Source organism: Sebastes fasciatus, chromosome 19, assembly GCF_043250625.1.
Source record: "Sebastes fasciatus isolate fSebFas1 chromosome 19, fSebFas1.pri, whole genome shotgun sequence".
Taxonomy (NCBI): domain Eukaryota; kingdom Metazoa; phylum Chordata; class Actinopteri; order Perciformes; family Sebastidae; genus Sebastes; species Sebastes fasciatus.
In genome coordinates, this window is record NC_133813.1 from 19,578,285 (window position 1) to 19,601,747 (window position 23,463).

A 23,463-nucleotide genomic window follows, 5' to 3' on the forward strand; every position below is an offset into this window, starting at 1 on the left:
TACTACAACCACTTCAGTCCAACACAGATTCATATAACCCCAGGCAATAACATCTTTTTGGTTCCTCATACTATTATCTCATCTATTAACCAATTCTCTTTAAGTAGTCTCTTCTTTTGTCTCGGGAAATCCTTCAAACCCTCACACTGAAAAGAGTCTCATAACTGTGCTTTACGAACCAAAATGTGTCAGAAAGCAAACAGAAAAAGTTGTTTTTGTTGGTCCCTGAAGGAGCAAATCAAATGTTTAAGCATAACAGACACATACAAAACATACTGTAGGTATTTTGTCCCAGGAATAAGGTCAGATATTAGGTTCCAGGCGTGAAGCCAGAATTAGACCGAAGTAAACTGATACTCTACTGTACCCTTCACACATTCTCTCACACACATTCCCCCTTTCTCTCTCTCTTTTCCCCTCTTTAGTCCCAAACCCCTCTCCTCCCTCTATCTCTCTCTCTCCACGCCGTGATTTCACACAGTCCATCTGACACCCAAGTACTGTACGGGCATCTATGATATCATCAGTCTGCCAGCTAGCAGGCTGGCTGGCTGGCTGACATTACCGGCTGCCGGCCGGGACAGGAGAGGAGAGGAAGCCAACACACCTCCCGTGAATGCACACAAGCACAAACACACACACACACACACACACACACACACACACGTGCATATGGACAAATGTGCCAAATGTAAGTAAACTATATGAAATCAGAACACACATATGCCTGGTGATGACATACTGCGAGCACTGTTACACACCAGGAAGCACACAGTATCACAACACACACACACACATATATAGATGCTCACTCACCTGCACCTGCATGAAAGACCCCCGGTAGAAGCAGCATGCTGCAGCCGACAGGGCACTCCACAGACTACACCTCTCCGTCATGGTGGGTGCACACCTTTCTCTTCCTCAAACCTTTTCCCTCTTCTTCACCTCTTCTTCTTCTGTCCTCTTCTTTATCCACCCACACCCAGGGTGTCCGATCTAAACCCCCAGCCCCTGGGCTAAGCCTGTCCCGCCCCTGCCAGCCTCCTCCTCGCCTGCCTCTCTGCCTGGCTAACAGCCCCTCAACATAGTGCCACCACTACAAAACCAGGGCTACCGAGCAGAAAACAGCTAACACCACAGCTTACAGCTTGCAGGCAGCTGCTGGTAAACCACATCAGCTATACAAGCGAGCCCGCTAAACAGCTGGTACCGATGGCAGCGAGAGATATTGCAGCCTCCTAAACATCCTCCGCTGCAACCGGCTTCTGTCGCTCCTGCTCTCTCTCCCTCTCACTGCACTTGCTGCACTTCACGCGGCTGCTAGGGATTACCTCATTGCTTGCTGATGAAAGGAGTGTGGGTGGGGGGAGGGCGGACCAGAGAGCGAGGGTGGGAGGGATGGATGGATGGAGGGAGGGATGGAGGGATGGAGGGAGGGAAGCTGAAGAGGGGGGGGTGTATGGTAGCAGGCACAAGCAGAGAGGAGTGCTGTCGAAATTGCAGGCAGAAAACCCCACCCACCCCACCCCAACCCGACGACCCCCGCTTCAGCGCTGAGACAATGCTGACACTGGGTGGGGGGGGAGGCGATGGACTCAGTAAAACAAGGAGAAAGTGAGAAAAGATGGGAGGAGGCAAAAAGAAAAGATAATCAAAAGATGAGGTGATGAATGAGGAAGATGCGGGTAAGAGGAGAGAAAGGAGGAGGAGGAGGAGGAGTGCAGCCTCCCAAAGGAATCTAACCTTTCTTTTGCCATGAAAGGAACCCAGCAGGGGTGCCCCCCCCACCCACCCTACCATACACACACACACACACACACACACAAACGTTTGAATGCAAATTCACACCTTTTATTCCACCTACAAGTCCACACACACACACCACTATAATATATTACTAGAGATGGCAGGAGCTACATCGCTTTTGGTTCCTGTTGTGAAATAATGTTGATAGTTATCCTTGTGTGTGTGTGTGTGTGTGTGTGTGTGTGTGTGTGTGTGTGTGTGTGTGTATGTGTACACAGCAGAATATAATGATGTATCTCTAAAAAGCCATGCAGACTGCAGCTAGACAGCTCATTATAGGCTGAAACACACAGGCAGGTGTTTCAAGGATAACACGGTGTGATATTCACCGGCCCATTTGACACACACACACACACACACACACACACATACACAGGCATACGTGCACACACACACACACACATCGGCAGGGAGGATGTCAGGGAGGGAGGGGTGGAGCTCTGTCTCTAGAGGCCTGAGTGAGTGAGTGAGTGAGTGACATCATTGAGGACGCTTCACCATGGCAACACTGCGAGAGCACTTGACAGCATCCAAAATTCTGACACTGCATTTAGTCAGGTCTGCACCACTGCAGGGAAGCATAACGCAAGAGAGGGACATAGCCGGAGAAGACATATGCAACACAGGTGACAAAAACTTCTTACTTTGAGGACATCTCTGTTGCCGCGCAAACACACACACACATGCAGCATCAGAAGACGGCAGTAATCACTCTGCTAATCTGCCTCTTGAATGCATGCTAGTGGGTCACAGGCAAAGAGAGAGAGAGAGAAAGGGCCGCTAGATAAGGAGCTACAAGAAGACACAGGGTGGATTCATTAACTGCAGTGACTCCTCTTAATGTAATCTCAAACCATCCAGCGCTGGATTAGACAGATTACACAGCAGGGACACAATATAATCTCATAAGAGGGGGCCCTGTGCTTTCCTTCCTCTCAATCCTCTGTAATACCATGGCAAAACAATCACAACATACAGCGTGTCACATCTGGATACTGCTGCGCCACACACACAGAAAAAAACATGTGACAATGTGATGGAGTTTAAAGAGTATATGGTCCGCTATGAGTTTATCATTAAAATTGGCAGTGTTAGGCTTGTAATTCCCACTCAGACAGGCCATAATGAAAATATATTGCACTGTAAGGTCCATTAGCTAAAAGCCACTCCACAAAATTATACTTTTATCAGACACATTCTTTTTATATCACACCTTCCTAATCATTTTAAACAAGTGTTTTGATTTGAGAAAAGAATCTCCGCTATAAATGAGCACATCCTCTAAAATGTTTTGAAGCTAACTGGATTGTAAATGTTGCAGCTTGTGTTTAAATAAAGTCAACAGATATCAAATGGCAGGCCGTGGGGAGCCGTGACGTTAAAGCAAAGCAGCAGATTCACCGCGACTGAGTCATACCGTGTTCTCTGGAAATACTTGATACAGAGGAAAATGTATTGTGCTCTGCTGCACTATGATATAATACTCAAGGGCAGATATTCTGGTGCTGTCAGTATAACTCGCTCTTTTTACTTCCTTTTCATCAGCAACTTAGAATAACTGTCTTGAATTGAGCTGACAAGTGACTGCATGTATTGAAATATCAATATTATGAATCTCTTACAGACCTAAATGTGGTCGATTCACTATTGAATTGAATCCGACACAATTTAACTGAGAATAAAATACAAGGACAATATCAAGTCCCAAATCAAGTCCCAAGTCCTAAACTTCGGGTTTTGAGTCCTACACAAGTCATAATGCGCTCTTCAACAAATGAACGTGCCATTTTAACATCAGAGTAACTGGCGCCAACTAGGTCTGCACAATTAATCCAAATTTTGTCAAAATCGCAATATGGCCTACGGCAATTTTCACATCACGGGATGAGGAGGAAATCGCAATATTTGTCAAAGGTGAAAATGTGTGTCAGGTACAGATGCCCGCAAAAATCACACCATAATAACTTTTAAATATGTTTTTCAATGAAAATCAGAATAATGATGTAAAAAGTATCATTCTCTCTAATATCGCAAATCATATCGCAATCACAATATCAGTCAAAATAATCACAATTAGATATTTTTTTCAAAATTCGTGCAGCCTTATAGCGCCAACTGACGCTCAGTAGCCTAACATAGCGTTAGTTCTTCTTGGTTTTCTGGATGGAATTAAGTGGAAGATAATCAAATGCAAGTCCCAATAATATTCACCAAAAATAAAGAGTCCAGAGTTCAACAAAAAAAACACCACTTTGTGGGGATAAATAAACAAGAAAAGATAGAAATTCAGTTTAGACAGTTCCGTTTTTTCCCTACGAGTAAATCCTCTTCCCAAACAAATCAATAAAGGGTCTCTCAAAAAGTAAATAATCCCAATATTTCTGATGCTGTCGGAGTTACCTCCGATACCGGGCAGTTTATCGTTTTTTTGCACACACTTTTTAAATAACATATTTTTTAATCTTTGGGCTTGGGGGGAAGGGACTTCCAAGTCAAAAAGCGCAAGTCCAAGTGAAGTCACGAGTCTTTGGTGTTAAAGTCCAAGTTGAGTTGCAAGTCTTTTTTGGTCCTGTCATGTCGAGTCTAAAGTCATCAAATTTGTGACTCGAGTCTCTACACCTCTGACCATACTACACACTAGTTCATCAAGACAAACAAAACAGATGTGACTCAATATAAGAAGTAAAAATCACCAATATAATAAAAAAAAAGTTATTGTTACTTATTATACGGCTTTGTTGAATACTCAATTCTGATTGGTCAACCACAGAGTTCTACTGTCTGTTATTTCTTTATAGCAGACCGTTGCTATGTATAACAGACTGTTACTATGAATAACAGACCGTTTCTATGGGCGCAGTTCTGATGTCGGACTCTGGTGGACCTTTTTTGTGTCAAATTATTGATTTATTAACTAAGTAGCCGTGTAATAAGCGGTATAATGTACTTTAGCCGGTCGTTGTTGTGAAATAAACCCCTTCATGGGTTAGTGCCGGGGTGCCGCATCGCCCTGTCGGGGTTTATTTCACAAAAATGACCGGCTCACTGTACATTATCCCTTACATATTTCATTATGGAGATAAATGTGACAATGTATCGACATATCATCAAGTCCCAGCCTTCAGTGCTCCATAACATTTAAGATGTTTTAGATCTAATAAGACTGAACGGTCCACAGACACAGGTTGGAAGAAAAATGGTGGTAACTTCGCCCCCTTTTGTGCCTTTGGGAAGACTAAAGAGAGTCTCATTCTTACTTTACTGTCTTGTTCACTTCATTACCCTGAATTGCCTGTCTTGTTCTCTTTTTTCCCTTGCTTCATCCTCACTTTGTTTCCACTACTGCTTCCCTTTAAATCCTTTTATCTATCTTCCTTTCATTCTCTGCATTCACAAGTGTGTGTCAGAAAACGTATGTACAGGTACTCTTCTACTCATTGAACCTATCCTTTCTCTTTTCTGCATTCCCTCAACTCCCTCTCGGCTCTATCGAATCCAACCTTTCTCCAACCCTTCTTATCACCCTGCTCCCCCCCTCATCTCTCCCTCCACCTTATCCCGACCTCTCATCACTAGCCTAACCTCCTCCTTCCAGCCTCCTCCGCTCTCTGATCCCTGTCTTTCCTCCGTCCTTCCCTTCTCCTCCGTGGCCATCCCTCCGCCTTCCTCTCCTTCCACACCTCTATCTCTACATCTCCTCCCCTGCTTGGAGGCGGTCTTCAGTTAAATATTAATTAGTGAGCCCCATCCCGCAGGCTGATAGGGAGCACAATGGAGAATCCCTGCATGTGCCTGCAAGCGTCCCACTAATGAAAGGAGTGTGTGTGTGTGTGTGTGTGTGTGTGTGTGTGCAGAAAGACACACTGTGATAGAAAGAGAAAGACAGCGAGAGAGTGTGTATGTGTGTGTGAGAGATGAAAAGAGACACACCGAGGGCAGATCAAGATTACATGTGCACACATATCTTTACGTGTGTCTACGTGTTTGCACACGTGCGTCTCTAGAAACAAAGGCCGGGCTCCGTTGGGGGTTAGCGGGGTACGGCTAATGATCTGTGTGTGTCTGATTGTCATCAGTGTGTTCTCACAGGGCGGACCCCATTCACCGAGCGGTTAATCCGTATCGAACCACCAGATGTGTGTTTCAAAGGCCGTTTGAAACATCAGCCTGCGATAATGATGCACATCGAGAGGAGGAGGCCTGCCGGAGAACGCCGCGACTTTGTCCTCACAGACGTTTCCGAAAAAATATGAATTTAGGTGTGAAATAGCGCAATTAAAAATCAGCTGTCCTGCTTTAATCGCATTAAAATGACTTAGCCTTACACAAATGCGTTGCTGTAGCAACGAGACACATCTCGAGCGTGAATAAAGCAGTGCGTAATACTTTTTTTAGAGAGATCAATGTGCCATTATTCCCTGTTTCGTGTACCGGTTTGTGGCATGGGCGCGCTGACCTTGAAGCGGGTGGACAAAATAACAGAAACACTTGAGAATAATATAGCCCTGCAGCAAATATCAGAGTTTTTTTCCTGAGACTTTCAGAGGTGTTGATTCAAAAATGGCTATTTTTGAGGCTGCAGTTTGTGAAGTAAATATCCAATAAGGTTTCTTTTGTTCAGTGTTGCTGATGGTGCGCATGTAACCACTGGGCCTCTTTGCTAAGGCAGTTTTTTCTGTATTTTGCATGTGGTCGTAGGATTTTTTACCACCATCATATATTCTTTTAGTGTTTTATGACTGAAGTACCAGCAGTTCAGGCACCGACCACTGTGCTGTAAAACATAATTGCAAAAGGCAGTTAAGACAACGAGCCATTTAAAGTTGAAAACCAATTAGCAAAGTGTGCTTGCAGATTGTCAGCAATTTAAGCCACATTAGTGGCGTGGCTTGAGGGATGGCGATGCTGGTCGGTCGGTTGGTCGGTCGGTCACGTTGGTCGCCATCAGAAGGCCAAAGTTTTCAATTATCCAGTGAAATTATCTCAACATTTAGATCGATTGCCACAAAATTCAACCTAGTATCACGCCAAAGTGTGTAACAGACCTGCCTGTCCACCAGAAGATAACATGTAAATGTCACGTTTTGCCTAACATAAAGAAGTGTAAGAAAATAGAAATAAAGCAGTATGTAACATGTAAATGATGTACATAATGCTACAATATATAACACAATATATGTAGAGACATAGAAGTATTACACGCATGTATGAAGGTGCAGTACCAGCAGGGGGCAACAAAACCACTCACTATAGGTTTAGACAACAAAACCACTTAGTTATGTTTAGGAAAAACGTCATGGTTGGGCCTAAAATAAGTACATAAACTAAATTTATTACGTACAGAAACAACGTTACATAAGTGCAGATAGCGAGTCACAAATGTCACTAATGTAACAAAACAAAACACCGGTCTTGAACACCTGTCTCCTGGTTGAAAGTCCTGTGTTTGTTGGATGCATAAACCTACCCAAAAGCGGTCTTTCTCACTTTTTATTCTACGTCACTAGCTCTGAGCGTAGCATATTTACGTGGATGCGTTTACATTGCGGTCAGTTCAGACTACATCACGTGCAAATGACACGCCAAAAGCAAGAACGGCATTCTTATGGCACTCTTTTGCCATAATTGTGTCATTCATACGCCTTTTCGTGCGATCGGGTTGCAAAATTTGTTGAAGACATTCATGGTCCCCAGAGGATGACGCCATACCGACATTACCTGCTGAAATTGTCATTGTTTTGCTTGAATGCTGGTCAGCTGCAAACACTGAAAAATATGTGTAGCAATGGAAAAACTCTACCATGTCACACTTTCAACAAACTGGTATTTACTGCAGGGTATTGCACTGTAATGTATTGGCCCTTTTCTCTTTGGTGACCTATATAAACTGATTTATCCGAGATGTAAACACAGTGTGTGTGTACTGTATATGTCTGTGTCTGTATGAGTCTTTGTCAGTCTGTCTGCACGGTGAAGGAACAGTAACTGGAGCCTTTCCACGGGTGTGTTACCGAGGGCCAGCCCTGACAGTTTACACCCCCTCTCATTTACTGAGGCGCCACATTAATTCATCTACTGTAATAGTCACACGTGCACCCACCCACAGGGCACTGCCGTAATTTAATCAGGCGGCACACAGACAGATTTTGAGAATTCAAACCATTCGCATAATCAAACATGGGGTAACGCACAGACACACAGCTGAGCACCAGTGTGACTCTATAGTGCCAGACGTATGTTAATATACCACATATGATCCGAGCCGCTCCACCTCCCCCCTCAAAGTAGCACCAAACCACTAAATAGGACGCGAGACAAAGCAGGGCTGGGCTGCAGTCATAGAGACACACACACACACCCATACTGTACACATCATGCACACTGTTCAAAAACAAGCTCACACTTAAACCGAACAATTTTGATTAGTTACTTAATAACACAGCATCATCATCATCAGGCCTGTTTTATCACCAACCTCAGCCATTTTAAAACTGCTTTTTACATCTTTCACTAAAAGTCACAAAAACAAATCAAAAACAGTAGATATTGCTTGACCAGCCGTGCGTCTGCACATGAAAAATGAATGATGATGGATATTTTATGATAAAGCCTAACTTGTCCTGAATGCTTCGGGGCTTTTCTTACTGATTGCTTATTTTCTTTGTACAGATCAGATCGGTTTGTCTGTTTTCGTTTTATGTGTGTGTGTGATACTGCGAGTAAATAAGTACATGTGTGTGAGCGTGCGCGTATGACAAACCGGGCGAGAGTCACTGGCCTGGTCTCTCCCATTATAACAGGGAACACTGAGGCCGACTCCTGATTTAAACATCAGCTGTCATAAATGTTTCAGGGGAATGGAAGGAGATGGAGGGATTGCTGGCAGCTTTCAGGGAGCGGGTGGAGCGGTGAGTGGTGGTTGGTGGTGGCGGGAGGGGCTGTTGTGGTTTTTGAGAGCGAGACAGGCGAACAGGAAACAAATTTGGGTGTCAAAACATGTATAAGGATTTGAAAGAAAGTTGGTGTTTAAAGCAGAAAACAACGATCCTACCTTACTTCTAGCTTTTTAAAATCTGAATGATGTGCTCGACGCGTGTTCATCCAATATTACACAAATGAAATATTAAGAAAGTTCATGTTAAAAGCTGTCACATGTCAAGCTCATTTAAAATTGAAAAACTTCAGAACCAAAAGAAGTCGAACAGCATTTATTTTGTGTCAGTGTGAGAGTAGCGCTATTGGTATTAAGTACAGGGGCGTCTCTCGGTGGCCTATAGTTTAAGTCGGGTGGGTCACCTCGCCTGAAATAAAGACCACGTCACTGACATCATAAAAAATGTATACACTTTTATGAAATAAAACATTAAAGAGCAGAGGTACTATTTTCGACAGAGCTTTCAGGCCTTCATCTAGTAAGTAAATTGATGACAAAATGAGATTTGTCAGAATCTGGGTCATGGTCAGAAATCTACTTACCCGAGGTCAATTTTTACTTGCCCTTATACAAATACTTTTATTTATAACAAAAAACAAAGTTAATCGTCATGTTTAATCTTTATTTAAGTAAATGAATCTGGTGTTTTGCCCACATCCTCTAACGCCACCTAACTAAACTCCTGTTTACCGGATAATTGAAATGCCTGCTTGCACTCCAGCTTATAAACGTTGTCTTTACCTGCCGCAATTTTCTCGCCAGTGTCCGATTGGTACTGTGTATGTGCAACTCTCAACAGAGATGAGAAGGAGGCTTCGACACCCTCTGTCCTTTACAGTATGGCTCTCTCATCGGAGTGCGACTCTCTCATCTTGCCCAATCGGGCATCAGTTATGGGGCCTTGAAGTATTGTTTGAGGCAAGATGAAAATGAAGATGTTAAAGAAGTGTAACATTTACACGCTATTGTTCTGCCTCCAACATTAAAATCCTAATAACGGAGGCAGTGTGGAGGGATTTAACTGTAGTCGATGTGTTGTGGTCGGAGGAAGTCGGATATATTTGTTTTACAAAAGGAATACAGGTCAGGGTCACAGGAGAAGGCTTTTACCGCCCGCCTGTGATGGATAATCAATAAAAAAAACTGATCCCAAGAGCTCAACAGTTCACTTCCCTTCCCCTCTCTCTTCTTCTTTCCTCCTTTCTTTCTTGAGCTTCACTTTCTTGACTGTAACATCCCGCTTTTGCTCTCAGTTTAAAGCCCAATATCTGTATTAATGTGTGTTTGTGTTATATGGGATGCATGAATCCCTATTATCCACCTCCAAGGTCATGAAACAGCTTCACATGCTCTCTGATCTATAAGGAGTTCACATCTCCTCCAGCGTGTGGCACCACCTACTGGCCAGGCTGCAGCACAGACCGGCTCCCTATAGCTGCACGGTGCTGACATTAGCACTGCCTCACTCCAAATTCAATTAGCTAAATGGCAGACTGAATTAGGCTAAATGCAGAGTGAGCCTGCTGAAATGAGCGAAGCTGTTGAAGACTAAAGGGCTAATAATCAGCCGCAATTACATCTGAGAGCTCACATTAAAAAAAATCTAATTCAATAATATGGGGGAAAGGAGGAAACTCAAACTGGAACGCCTGTGTAGGCTGAAAACTACAACTCATATCTGCTGGCATCTCAAGCGTTACATGTGTGTGTGCATGTGTGTAACTGAAGACAGAGTGATGAAATGAAAGGATTTCTGTGGGAAAATATGCAATTACACCCACACACACACACAGTCGTGTTTCCATAAACCACTACTTGCCTAATCCTAACCCTAACCTTAACCTTATCCTAACCTTACACCAAGTCTACACCCAAAAATGTAATGAATTACGTTATGGGGACGTGCATTTTGTCCCAAAAAGGAAGGAGAGTCCCCACAATGTGACTTTGTAAACAGATTCATGTCCCCACAACATGAGTCCCACAGGCCCACACACACACGCCCACACACATCTGTACAATCTTACCACACATTCAAGGACATAGACGCAGACAGAAGAGGACAGGACGAGGACACACACACCTTGAACAGAGCTGACTTACCTGCATATATTCCGCCTGGTTCCGTGCTGGCTCCATGTGGCTGAAGAAATAAAAAAAAAAAAAGAGATGAAAGACGGGAAATGTCATAACAGAAAAAAAAGGCTGTAAGCCTCTGTCAAATGGTGCGTACATGTGTGTTTGATCTGGTCTTGTAACAGGTGCAGCACATGTTACCACAGGCAAAAAACATGCCTGTATTCCCATGACCCATTTCTGCTGCTCCAGTGAGTGAAATGTTGTTGCAGGCCAGCAGCTTCATGGAAAACGGACAGATAACAAACCCCACCGAGCATCTAAAGGTTGCCGAATACAGAGCCGGCCCTCTCAGATCTCTCTCGGGCGCCATAACTCACACTTTTACACTCATGATGCATCCGGATCATGTGTCAGAGCCCCGCTGCGCTGCAGTCTTGGGAGCCATACTGTGGGTACTTTGTGATATACGGAGCGAGCGCGGGCTTAAAGGGGCAATTACACTCCCGGACAAGTTTTAAGATCAATCATTCAGCGCAGCTCCCAATTGCATGATGGGTCTCACAGGACCCGGAGCAAAGCCGTGTTAACACATGACCACAGAGAGGCCAGATCAAAGGGTCCCGTCGCGGCAGCGGGCTCGGAGAATGTTAATAGGTCCCATGGCAGAGGAACTCTACATTCTCTTCCTAAGCTGCTCCTGCGCTCACACTAAAGAAGAATGGTTGTACAAATGTAAAGCATTTGCCTCCATCATTTGCACTGATAACAGCAGCATTTATCCAGAGAAGAATGTGACAGAGCTGCAAATAGAAAAAACATACCAATCATGTATGAAAACAAACAGCAGCCCAGACCTAGATAGGACGGAGGTCACCGAGCACTACAGCGGAGCTGATGTCCATGCCAAGCATATCAGTGGTGGTTCATAGACTTAAAGACATGCCTTGTGTTTATGCTCTGAAATCATAAGAAATTATTTATCTTGCAAGTCAAATTTCAGATGCAAATCCACGTAATCTTATGCAAAAGCCCTTGCAGTTGTTTGATTACTGCAGTAAGGCGATCTTTATTTCATATCTAAGTCATTTTTCCAGCAAACAAAAAACAGCTCGGCAATCAAGGCCAAGCGGCTGGAGGCACAAGTCAACTGACTATAAACAGCACAGTAAACTAATAAAAGGGACTGTTGGAAACACTTTTATGATTTGACCTACTTGAACTTATTATTACACATAATATGTCACTATATTATCCTCGAGTATTATACTATGAACTTGATATTATGCTTGACATTTATTCACTAAATATTGAAACTGTTTTTATTGTAATTCTACTGCTGCTACGTCTGTCTACTCTGTACGAGCAGCAACCGCATCGAGGATGGAAGAACAGAGGTTGTCATATGTTGTACAATTTGTAAAGCCCTCATACTCCCATGTTCAAAGGGAAACTTAGCAAAAGTGCACTCTTGGATGCCTCTATGGTAGATAAAACGAGATAAAGTGCCCTCTAGGGTGCCCTTCCAGTGGAGAAAACAAGATAAAGTGCCCTCTAGGGTGCCCTTCCAGTGGAGAAAATGTCATAAATTGTCCACTAGGGTGCCCTTAAATGGAGAAAATGTGATGAGGTGCCCTCCTGGATGCCCCCTATGGTTGATAAACACGATAAAGTGCCCACTGGGTGCCCTTAAATGGAATAAAAACATGATGCAGTGCCATATAGGCTGCCCTACATGCTATAGAAAAGGCTACCACCACATGCAGTTGGTGCCCCTTTCATTTTTTGTAGTCCACCACTGAATTAATGAGTAGCATCGTTATCAATTAATCTGCAGAATTTTTTCCTGATTAATCAATTCATTGTTCTATCTATAAAATGTCACAAAAGAGTGAACAATGCCCGTCACAAAGGTGAAATATTTAAATTGCTCGTATTATCTGACCAACAGTCGACCACCAAATGATATCTAGTTTAATGTCAAATATGACATATGCGAAAAGCATAAATTCCTCATATTTGAGATGCTGAAACCAGCGAAAGGTTGCCACTTTTTGCTTGAAAACTGACTGAAATGATTAATCTGCTGCTGATGAAGTTTCTGTTGATCCATTAATCATCTAATGTTGGGCATCCCTCTTCCTCCCTTTTTCAATTAGTGCCCAATAAAGACGTTGAAATGCTCAGACAAAAAGAACAAAACCCATAATTATGACAACATGACAGCATATCATTTCAGAGCCAAATCTTACCAGTATCACCAACAACAAAGTCAAATTGTTTTTTCCATGAAGCAGCCCGGCAAAGACAGGCAAAGAAGTGAAGAGCTGCACTTTGACCAGAGTAAGAAAGAACAGGAAGTGGTAATGGACAGACAGGAGTTGTAATTTAGGGCAGAACAGACACAGAGAGATCTTTGATGTGCCCATACTGAACTTGCACTTACACCATATACAGCCATGTTTCCCACGGTCCCTATAGGCTGAACTAATGGACTGAGGCTGCTCGCTCACACATGCACGCCCATGCATGCCAGCACGACTGCAACTACGCATGCTGCACACACACACACACACGGTGTAAATATGATACTGGAGGCAGTATAGGGAGACCTTAATGGCATGTCATCATGGGAAAGCAGCGAGGAAACGCAATCTGCTCTGCTGGAGAGGAGGAGTTTTACGCACAGATAAACATTTACCCTAAAAACTCTCCAATAAACTTCTTCTGACTTTGTTTGATAAATCCACTACAACATTATGAAGCCCAGCAGCACACAACAAAAAAGCTTCTTCATGTCAGATCTCCTGTGTGTCAGAACGAATCAATGCAAAATAAGAAAAACATCAGATCCGCAGCTCTCCAGCAGCAATCTGATCAATAAAATGGATCAATAATACCACCGGCTGCCTTTTAAAAAGTGAAGTAATGAATCCTGTTATCGTCTCACCTCACACCCCATGGCCTGAGGCGAGTCCTGTCTGTCCACAAAGTCAGCACTGAACTGTGAACTGTCCAACTTCACCCGGTGAGTCCACCACGCGGAACAGTCCAAACCGATTTGCGCCCTCTGGCGTTACGCACAGACACGGACAGATTAACCTGTTGTGAGGCCCTGAGGGGCTAAACTGTGCTGCTGCTGCTCCTCTGTTCACCCACAGTTACTGCACTCTCTCAGCTATGTTTTCAGTGCTGGAATATAACCACGACCAACATTTACTTTAGGAATATGCAACATGTACTGTATATTCCAGTGGCGGCCGGTCAATAGAGGCCAACAAAAAAGTGAAGGTATCAAAAAATACATTACTACTTTGCAGTCAAATAATTAACAATTATTTTATTCCAACAGGATGAGTAAATAATGCTTTGGAAAAACACAACAGTATAAAATGTACTCAGTGGTGCAATGTAACTAAGTACTTAAATACAATTTTGAGGTACTTTACTTGAGTATTTCCATGTTCTGCTACTTTCTACTCAACTACATCTCAGAGGGAAATATTAGACTTTTTACTCCACTACATTTATCTGACAACTTTAGTTACTTTACAGATTCAGATTTTTTAATACAAAATATAATTACATTACAATCAAATTACACATATTACTGGGTGAATTCCATATTTAAAACACAAATATTGACAATTTGTATAATTATTATTATTATTATTATTAGTAGTAGTAGTAATGATTTTTTGTGTGTGACTCAGGGAGGGTAATGTTTTTTGAGTCACACACAAAAAACATTACTACTACTACTAATAATAATAATAATAATACAAATGTGATTATATTTTGTATTAATAATCTGAATCTGTAAAGTAACTAAAGTTGTCAGATAAATGTAGTGGAGTAAAAAGTCTAATATTTCCCTCTGAGATGTAGTTGAGTAGAAGTAGAAAGTAGCAGAACATGGAAAAATACTCAAGTAAAGTAGAAATACCTAAAAAATTGTATTTAAGTGCTAAGTTACATTCCACCACTGAGTACATTTTATACTGTTGTGTTTTTCAAAGCATTATTTACTCTTCCTGTTGGAATAAAATAATTGTTAATTATTTAACTGCAAAGTAGTAATGTGTTTTTTTGATACCTTCACTTTTTTTGCATTAATCATACCGGGATGTTTGCTGAGATTGTTTGGATGTGGCACAGCCCCACCAAGAAAAAATTCCACCAGCAGCCACTGGTATATTCCTTCACTGAAGTAAAGGTGCCAAAAAAACAATGTAAAAATACCTCATGACAAGTAAGTAATCCTACTTAAGTGAAAGTACAGTAGCAGCTAAATATACTCCGTAAAAGTAAAAAGTACTGTTTCTGTAGGGGGGGGGGGGGGGATTTGCCTCTGTGACACATATTTGATTGTATATTTTATATAGGTATTCTAATTACAAATACTTTGGAATTTGGATGGACAAAAGCCTAAATTTGAAATGCCATATTGACCATCTTGCAAAGAAAAATAAAATTCTCACTGGGTTTTCTGTACAGCCTGTTTTTCCATAGCATCAAGAAAACTCTTAGTTGCTGGCCTTTTTCCTGAGGTTTGTCACTAATTCTAGCTTCAGGATCCATAACTGAACCTTATACAGCATGGTATAGTCATCCTTCACTCTGTGGAGGTTACAACATTGGTACATTTCAGTCTATAAGATCATCCCTGGCAAATTTCTTACTTACTTAAGCCGGAAGTTTGCATTTCTCCAAAACAGTTATAATCTTAGGTCACATAAATGGCTTCAGTGTAAAGTGGCTTCTATCAGAACAGAAGCTGGCAAAACAAATCTGTTCCACTGTGGACTTTGGTCTTGGAACAATCTGCAGGCCAATCAGTTAAATCAGGTAGTAAAGCAGAAGCCACCTTAAGACCTTTATCGTGTCAGTTAATACTGCGCTTTAGTGGTGCACACTCCCAAATTTTCAATAAACTACAACAAACCAGTTGATGAGACTGGAGTTTTTGGGGGACCCCTGGACCTCTTTCGGCAGTTCTCCAATTTGGAAATAAAACACATTGCCTACAATCATTAGTTAATAGATTCATAGTTATTAATGATTCAAGTGTAGATATTTTTCTTTATGACCTTTGTTTAGTTTCATTAAAGCTTTCAATAGCCTACTGTGCATGCCAAACAAATCTGCGTCAAACTGGTACAGGACAGGCCCATAAATGTACGGCACTCTCTCATCTCCTCAATCAGTAACCTTTCCTCCCTCAGTGACTTTATTGTGTCATAACTGTACACATCTAAGAAAACAAGAAAGTAAAAGCAAATCACCAGTAAATGCTGTCAGAGGTTTGGTTTCCTGTGTCTGCTCCTTCTGTCAGCTCTCTGCTCTCTGCTTTCTCCTCCTTTGGGTCGGATACAGGGCCGGACTCTGACCCGTCATCCTCGTGAGTCCGGGTCTGATCATTCCCGCGGCTGGGAAGTGGAGGTGATGCTTCAGGGTTCAAGTCTACGCTTGCCTGGGTGACGCCCTGCTCGTTACAAGCCTCTGGTTGGAGTGCATCACCTGAGCCACCAGATGGCGACGTGGCAGGTATGGGTCCTGGGATGGTGTTTGGGGTGTTAGTGACATTAGTTTCTCCTGTAGGTTCAGGCTGGGTCTTGGGGTCAGGGAGAGAGTCTTTGTTGAGCCAAGTGTCAGCTTTAGCTCCAGATTCATCCCCAGCCACCTTGGATGAGGCGGCTGTTGGCCTCGGGGGCTTACCACGATCTTTCTCCCCTGCAGGTCGCTGGCTTTGACTTCTGTTGATGCTGCTCTTACTCTTCTTATTGCTTTCGGGGCCTCCTAGAGAAGAGGGGACGTGAGAAACAACACAAAATCTTTGTCATGGAGAAAATTGTTGTCCTATTTCTCAAAAAGATTTTTTCCCAGGCTAAAGATCATGTTGTTCAATGACTTTTGCTGCTTTATACCTTTATTGCTCTTGTCTCTCCTCTTCATCAGTAGCCGTGGCAGGGTACCCATGTGTGTGTAGCTCTCACTGGAGCGGATGTAGCTGGCAGTGCGAGGACGCATGGTGCCCATGTCGTCCATCGTTATCTCAGGAACTGGAGCCAGGATCGCCGTGGTGACACCGTCAGTGCCATCTACGCCAGACTTGGACTGAGACGACTTGGAGTCTGCTTTCTCAGTGGAGCGGCGAAAGGAGAGGTTGGTGAGGCTACCAAACCACTTGAAACCTTGATAGGGGAACAGTTAGAAAAGAAGAAGAAATGCTCAGTATATAACAAGTCTGTGATGTTGTTTCATGTGTTTGCCCACCAGCCAACCCAACTCATCCCCATTCAGGCAACCTCTCAATTAGATTTTTTGTTAGGCAGGAGGGCCAGAGAAGTTAAAGGGGAACACCACCTAAATTAAGAATTTGAATATGTTATTTCCATGGCCTAGTAAAGTCAATATTTGTGATCATGAGCTACTTCCTCTCAAAGCCAGAAACCAGAGATGTAAGCCTAATACTTGTGTGTGGTCATAGGGTATAAAGTCTGGAGCTGCTCCATAGACAATGAATGGGAGACTGATTTTGTGGACCCACAGAATGTTTGTTTTCTTTTTTATACCCAAATGAGTTTTATTCTATTGTAGTTTTCTCAGTTGTGAAACAGAAAATGTTCCTGTATACTCAAAACATTCCCCTGGGTGCTCTCAGTGTCATCTAGAACATCTCTCCCAATTCATTGTCTATGGAGCAGTTCCACACTTTATACCCTATGAAATCACAAATTTGAGTTTTAACACTAGTTTTTGGATTTGGGAGAGAGTTGTTCATGTTTACTAATATTTTTTTAAATTGTTTTAGACCATAGGAATAACATGTATGAATTTTGAATATGGGCGTAGTTCCCCTTTAAAGATTATGAGTTGATTAAAACTGCAGAATATTTTTTTTAATTGATAATGGATCAAATGACTAAGTGTAATGTGAAAGGTGTCGTTTGTAGTGATGAACCAACAGAGAATTAACACCCAATTGCAGTTGCCCTCACATCAACAGAGCTTTTTAGTGTCTTTTAGCTCGTTGTTTTGGTTTTCCGACTCTCAAACTCTGCTCTCATTTACCTCTCAGCAAAACAGCTCTTTTTACCAGCCACCTGCCCAGCACCAAGCGGCAGACAAAGTTATCAACTAGCTGTGGAACATACTGGAGCATCCTGTGAGCTAAAAACATGATGTGTTTATCAGCAGTTGGCGAGGACTAAAACAGAACTAAAAAAGAGACTTACATTTTTACCAGATGGATAGACACACGACTCAAAATGAATTGTCGCTCTGTGTCTGCTAGATGTGTAAAGTAAAGTAAAACTCTAAGTGCAGCTTCAATGAAAAAAAAGGGTGTCTCTCTTTCTGCACAGCTGTTACAGCTGAATTCCCTTTTGCAGAGCTACAGTGTTTTGATCGCTGTACAGATGAGATGTAACATACTGTATGTTAGTGTGTATGTGGTTGGGTGGGCGGGTGCATATGTTCCTGTTTAGTTGTCTCTGTGTGTCAGCACCAGTAGGCATACAAGTGTTTTGCTATTTGTATAAATACTTGCTTTTACCAAACATATACTGTATATACTGTAGTGTATATAAATTAAATATAATAAACAATGCAAAAACAGGTCTCTAAAATCCATTTACTGTACACGTTTTCTGCTCTCAGAAGAAATCATTTCAGCTGCCAGTTGATTTTTGCATCATTATCACCAAATTGTTGCAAAACTGACATGGCAGTGTCTGAGAATCAGTTAACCTAACCGACACCCTGGTTTACTATATGTGCAAACACATGAACAAAGTGCAGCTGCTCTACGCACAAACACACACACACAGACAACCACACAGACACACACACACACACACACACACGCACACACACACGCACACACACACACACACATACTGTACTCACTCAGTTTCCGTATGCTCATGTTGTGGCTGTATAAGATGAGCTGCAGGTGGCTGACAGATGGATCATCTGAGAGGAGCTGCAGTACAACAGAAAGAGGAGAGCCAGAGAGGGGAGGATAACTTAGTTGCGGAGGCGGAGAAACCTCAGTATGAACCACGGTTCCTCTCTGTGGGTGAGATATACTGCACACAGTGTGTACGTGTGACAGAGACAAAACCGAGAGATGAGAGGCAGCGACAGGGGCAGGGCAGACCGTGACACTTCCTGTGTGAAGCTGAGAGCACCAATGGTGACAGGAAATGAAATGATAAGATGAGATGAGATGACAGGAATATAAATATATAAAACATGTGAGGGTGCCCTTTGGTTTGGATGATAAAGTGTTGATAGGATAGGTAGAGTGGTGATGGGTGTTTCAAACTGAAACTGCTGATTGGTCACTTTTGTCCCATTAAAATAAAAAGCTGGTTATAAACTCATCTAGAGAGGTAATAATAACGGTCACCTTTGATATCACTGATTATCTACTACAAGCTATTTCATCTTCCCGATGCGGTTTATAGACATAGTTAATGTTTGATTAGTATTACTAATGCATTGTTATGTTCATTTGTTCTTGTTCTTTTACTTCAGATTGCACTGATGTGTATGTCACTTGCTTTTTCCACAGGATGGACGTATTGCAATTACAGCTATTCTATTTATAGTATCTACCAGTTTGAAACTTCAATTATGTTTGAGTAAATTAGGCTCAAAATGCCTCCAGAAAGCTAAACTCAACATAAATCTGTGGCATCATCTTCCTTGTAAGCCCCTTTAAAAAAAAAAAAAGCCCACTGATGGATCAGTCATTATAAATCCATGCTGTGCAGCCAAACATTGTTCAAACCCACAGAACTTTTAGCAGGAAGTTTCCAAACATGTCAGGTTGAATTTTGGGTATATGTGTATATAATGGTGCAAAAAGACATCTAGAATATTCCAATTAGATGGAAAAGTGCAGTTATAATAACATGGAGTCTTGGTTAGACACATCATATATAAGGAGGTGGAACAAACAGATACAGAATATACAGTATGTGATACTGTGTGGAATAAGGGGATTTTTCCAATCTGTTCATAACTTGCTCGGTTTTTTGTAACTTTGCTTAATTTGCATAGATGTTTATTTTCAGGACGGCTTCAATAACATCACTTTTGCATAAGATAGATAAATGGTCTAAAGTTAGGAGGGGAATTTCTTTATTTTTTTTCTTCCCCTTTCTTCAAAGATTATTTATTTATTTTTTTCATTTATTATGAAAAGTGATGCCTTCGAAATAGAATGTTACTCATTATGTTGGAATCTTCCTGTTTCTTTATTTCTATTTTTCCTTCTCCTATTTATTTATTCTTTTACATCATTTCCCTTTTCTTTTTTTTCATTTAAGCATAATGAAGGAACAAACTCCACAAATACAAAATACTGTATATTTTCAATTTTAGTTTGGCATTATATATGTCTACGATTATTTCTTTAAAAAAACACATGATACATTTTTATGTAGTATGTTGTTTTGAATGTCAGATCAGGGAGATCAGTTAAGGTCACAGTAGTGTAGTGTCTACTGGTCTATTAGTGCGACCCATACGCCTTCATGGGCTTTCACTTCCTGTTGACACTTGGGTGTGCAGCTTCTGCAAAGAGGCCTTTTGTCTTCCTGTTAAGATTGTACCGCACCAGTATAGATGCAGCTGTGAAACTGTAGGTGTGAAGGCATAGAACAGAGTTAAATACATTATAAAGCAAAATGAAACTCCAGCACATCTGAAATATTCACGCACTCCCTTATTATTAAAGGCAACATCATCAGCTGAGACTGGATGTAATATGATTTTAAAATATGTATCAGCCTGTAAGCTGAAAGAGCAACAATGGCTTGTTATTGTAAATTAATTTCATTCCATTTTCCATCCAAAGATGCCCTGAAGATAATAATTCAGACTTCACTGCTCAGTTATTTCATCATCACACTGTCTGGTTTTATTGTGTTAACAAAACTAAACTTTGAACTTCTTAATCCAGGGACAAACGGCTCTTTGAATGCACACATGCGTCCTCAACCAAAAAGCTTTTTGTCACACAAGTTGTTCCCTTCTCAGTGAATAACCCAGCATCTCAGAAAGAGTCACAGAAACAGTTAGAGATCCTTATCTTCTGTTAACTGTCCTCTGGGTGGCACCAAAGGTCCCTGAAAAAAACAAAAAAACAGAATACAGCCATACTGACTTACTTCCACCCCATATCTACTTCACCACAGATTACTGTAGATACATGCATGTTTAATTCTGAAAATTGCTGATAAATTGGCCTTGCACATTTCCAATTAGGAGTCATTAAGACTCATAATGACTCATGTAGAAGACTCTGAATTGCTGCCTAGTTACCGGCCTAATGGATTGTTTGGTTCCATTATACATATATGTCTCATGTAATGATTTTTGTGTCTTGAAAGGTGTTTTTGTGATGATATGTTTTTCTGCTAGTGACTTTGGTGCAGCCTATAGACCCAATCAAATGAACATGGCAGCTGTAATCCACCAGTATGGAGGCAGATGGAGTAAAGGGAGAAATATGATGCAGTGTGGTAAACACAAACACACATACAATACAGTATGAGCACACACACACCCTGAGGTAATGGGTTGGACTTCATTTTAGACTTTGTGTCCCAACCTGGTTTTCCACAGAAGTAATTTGCTGCTAGAGTGAATGACTGTGTGTGTTTGTGCGTGTGTGTGTGTGTGTTGTGCCTGCGTGTGCTGCTTTAATTTCACCTTGATGAAAAACAAGACCTCAATAATTCAGCTCTCTGCCTCCTCATACGATGACAAATATCAGTCACTTTGACCCGAGGCCACGTTGATACACACCGCCGTGTAAGAAAGACTCACACAAAACTGAAACCTTATTTACACAAAAATAGAAATACTGTCAGTCTGACTTCAAACTTTTTAAACTTTATTACATTCGTCATATACAGTACATACAGGTACACCTGTTTCTTAGATTCTCTTTATCTTATTTCATTTCCAACATTGCATAGCTTATAGGACAAAGCTAGCTATGTTCCTCAATAGATTATAGTAATACATGTTATTCTTGCTTTTTGGTTATTTATGATTATTTATGAGTGTGAAATTACTGTATGCCACCAGAATAAAAATAACTGATAGGTAGATCATTTATCTAATTGATGGAAGGTAACTATTATCCTCCTTTATTATGATAACATTGTCAGAAATAGAACAGACTAATGCTTTTCTCTTATTAAAAAAATATATTAACATATTTTAAAAGCCCTACAATGTAGATTAGAAACATAAAAACATATGGTTGTATTGATTTTTCCTTCTTGCTTCCATTATATTTCCAATAATGTCAGCATTAACTATCAGTGAAGTGGTGCTAATACAGACTGGGAGACACCCAGCGACTGGAAGTTGGCTGGGAGGGCAAATTCTATGTGGCTGCATCCGTATTGTATTCACTGGTATAATTCAGTTTATATTTTAAAGCTTTGCAATTATGTTTTTTATTATTCTCCAGTCGAACCTGCTGTAATTAAAAAAAAAAAAATTGCAAAACACCATCCCAGTGCAGCACCTAAACAGCACTTGAATGAATTACTCTGAGCTGTTATCCTTGAATGTACATTATGTAAGTTATTTCTGAATGACGTCTACAATATATTTTGTATCTGCTGTGCCTTACTGTGCAATACAGAACGTGGGTCACGCTCCAATAAATTCACAAAATCATCTATCCTGACGTTACCGCAAGAACAACTGATTTGGTGCATTAAATACTGTTGGGTTGTGTAATCTACAAAATAATGGATTATATCACCACAACTTTTGATCTTTGTTTATTTTAAGCTCTCTTTATATGTTCTCTACTATCATGGTGTTTGTTTTCCTTTTCCAGCTGACTACCTGTCACTTCTTATTGTATGCTGTTCAATAAAAGAGAAATGCTGCAAAAAAGGATAGTCGTAAAATGAAATGATGGTGGGAGAGGAAAAGGTCAAGACGGCAGTGTTTCAGATTGTGTTGCCATCAGGTTTTGGCACTTTGCTATTGACGTGGCCTCATAAGGGGGGCTGAATTATTGAAGCCTTGTTTGTCATCAGGATGAAATTAAAGCAGCACACATTTAACCTGGCACACACGGACACATCCTTTGTGAGGACCTTGACTTGATGTCACACTATACGTCTTTCCACTGCTGCCAAAAAAATAAAAAAAATTACATGACGTTTGGTATGAAATGTTTGAGTCATCATAAATGTATCTGGATACATCTAAGGAAAATATGGACATAAGACAGTAGACCATGAAATGTATACCCCCCTTGGCTCCCTTGTATTTGTAAAATATATTTAAATTGGTGCAAATAAAAATGTGACAAAATGTTTTAGTTATTATTACAAACACTTAGTAGCCACTTTATTAGGTACCCCTGTACAATCAATTGTAATTCAATGCAACAGCTCTGCAGTAACATCTATTTTTACGAAGCTAATAATGTTCCGTTTTTGGTGATATTGTTGGAAATGTGTAAAATCAATTATATGTGTATTAGTGAGGCCATAGACAGGTCATTAAATGGGCGTTATCAGTGAGCCTCATAGATGTGGGTCAGTAAGGCCCTGCTACACCCACTAGTAAGTTTTATCATTGATTCACATGGGCGA

At 41.3% G+C, this 23,463-nt stretch overlaps 1 protein-coding gene across 3 annotated transcripts in view; it reads right to left on the reverse strand.

Annotated features, from left to right (window-relative positions):
* Positions 1 to 18,922, reverse strand: part of sh2d3ca (SH2 domain containing 3Ca) — a 63,408-nt gene extending 44,486 nt beyond the window's left edge. The window contains exons 1-4 of one of the 3 annotated variants that reach the window (XM_074617151.1): positions 18,728 to 18,922; positions 16,744 to 17,010; positions 16,102 to 16,615; positions 10,844 to 10,883 (exon numbers count right to left, since the gene is read on the reverse strand). In XM_074617151.1, the coding sequence (XP_074473252.1) occupies positions 10,844 to 10,883; positions 16,102 to 16,615; positions 16,744 to 17,010; positions 18,728 to 18,746 (840 nt within the window). In that variant the 5' untranslated portion in view covers positions 18,747 to 18,922. Of the gene's footprint in view, positions 1 to 816; positions 1,026 to 10,843; positions 10,884 to 16,101; positions 16,616 to 16,743; positions 17,011 to 18,727 lie in introns of those variants that run through there. The other 2 variants (XM_074617152.1, XM_074617153.1) reach the window with 2 other exon arrangements.
* Between the last annotated feature and the right edge of the window lie 4,541 nt (positions 18,923 to 23,463).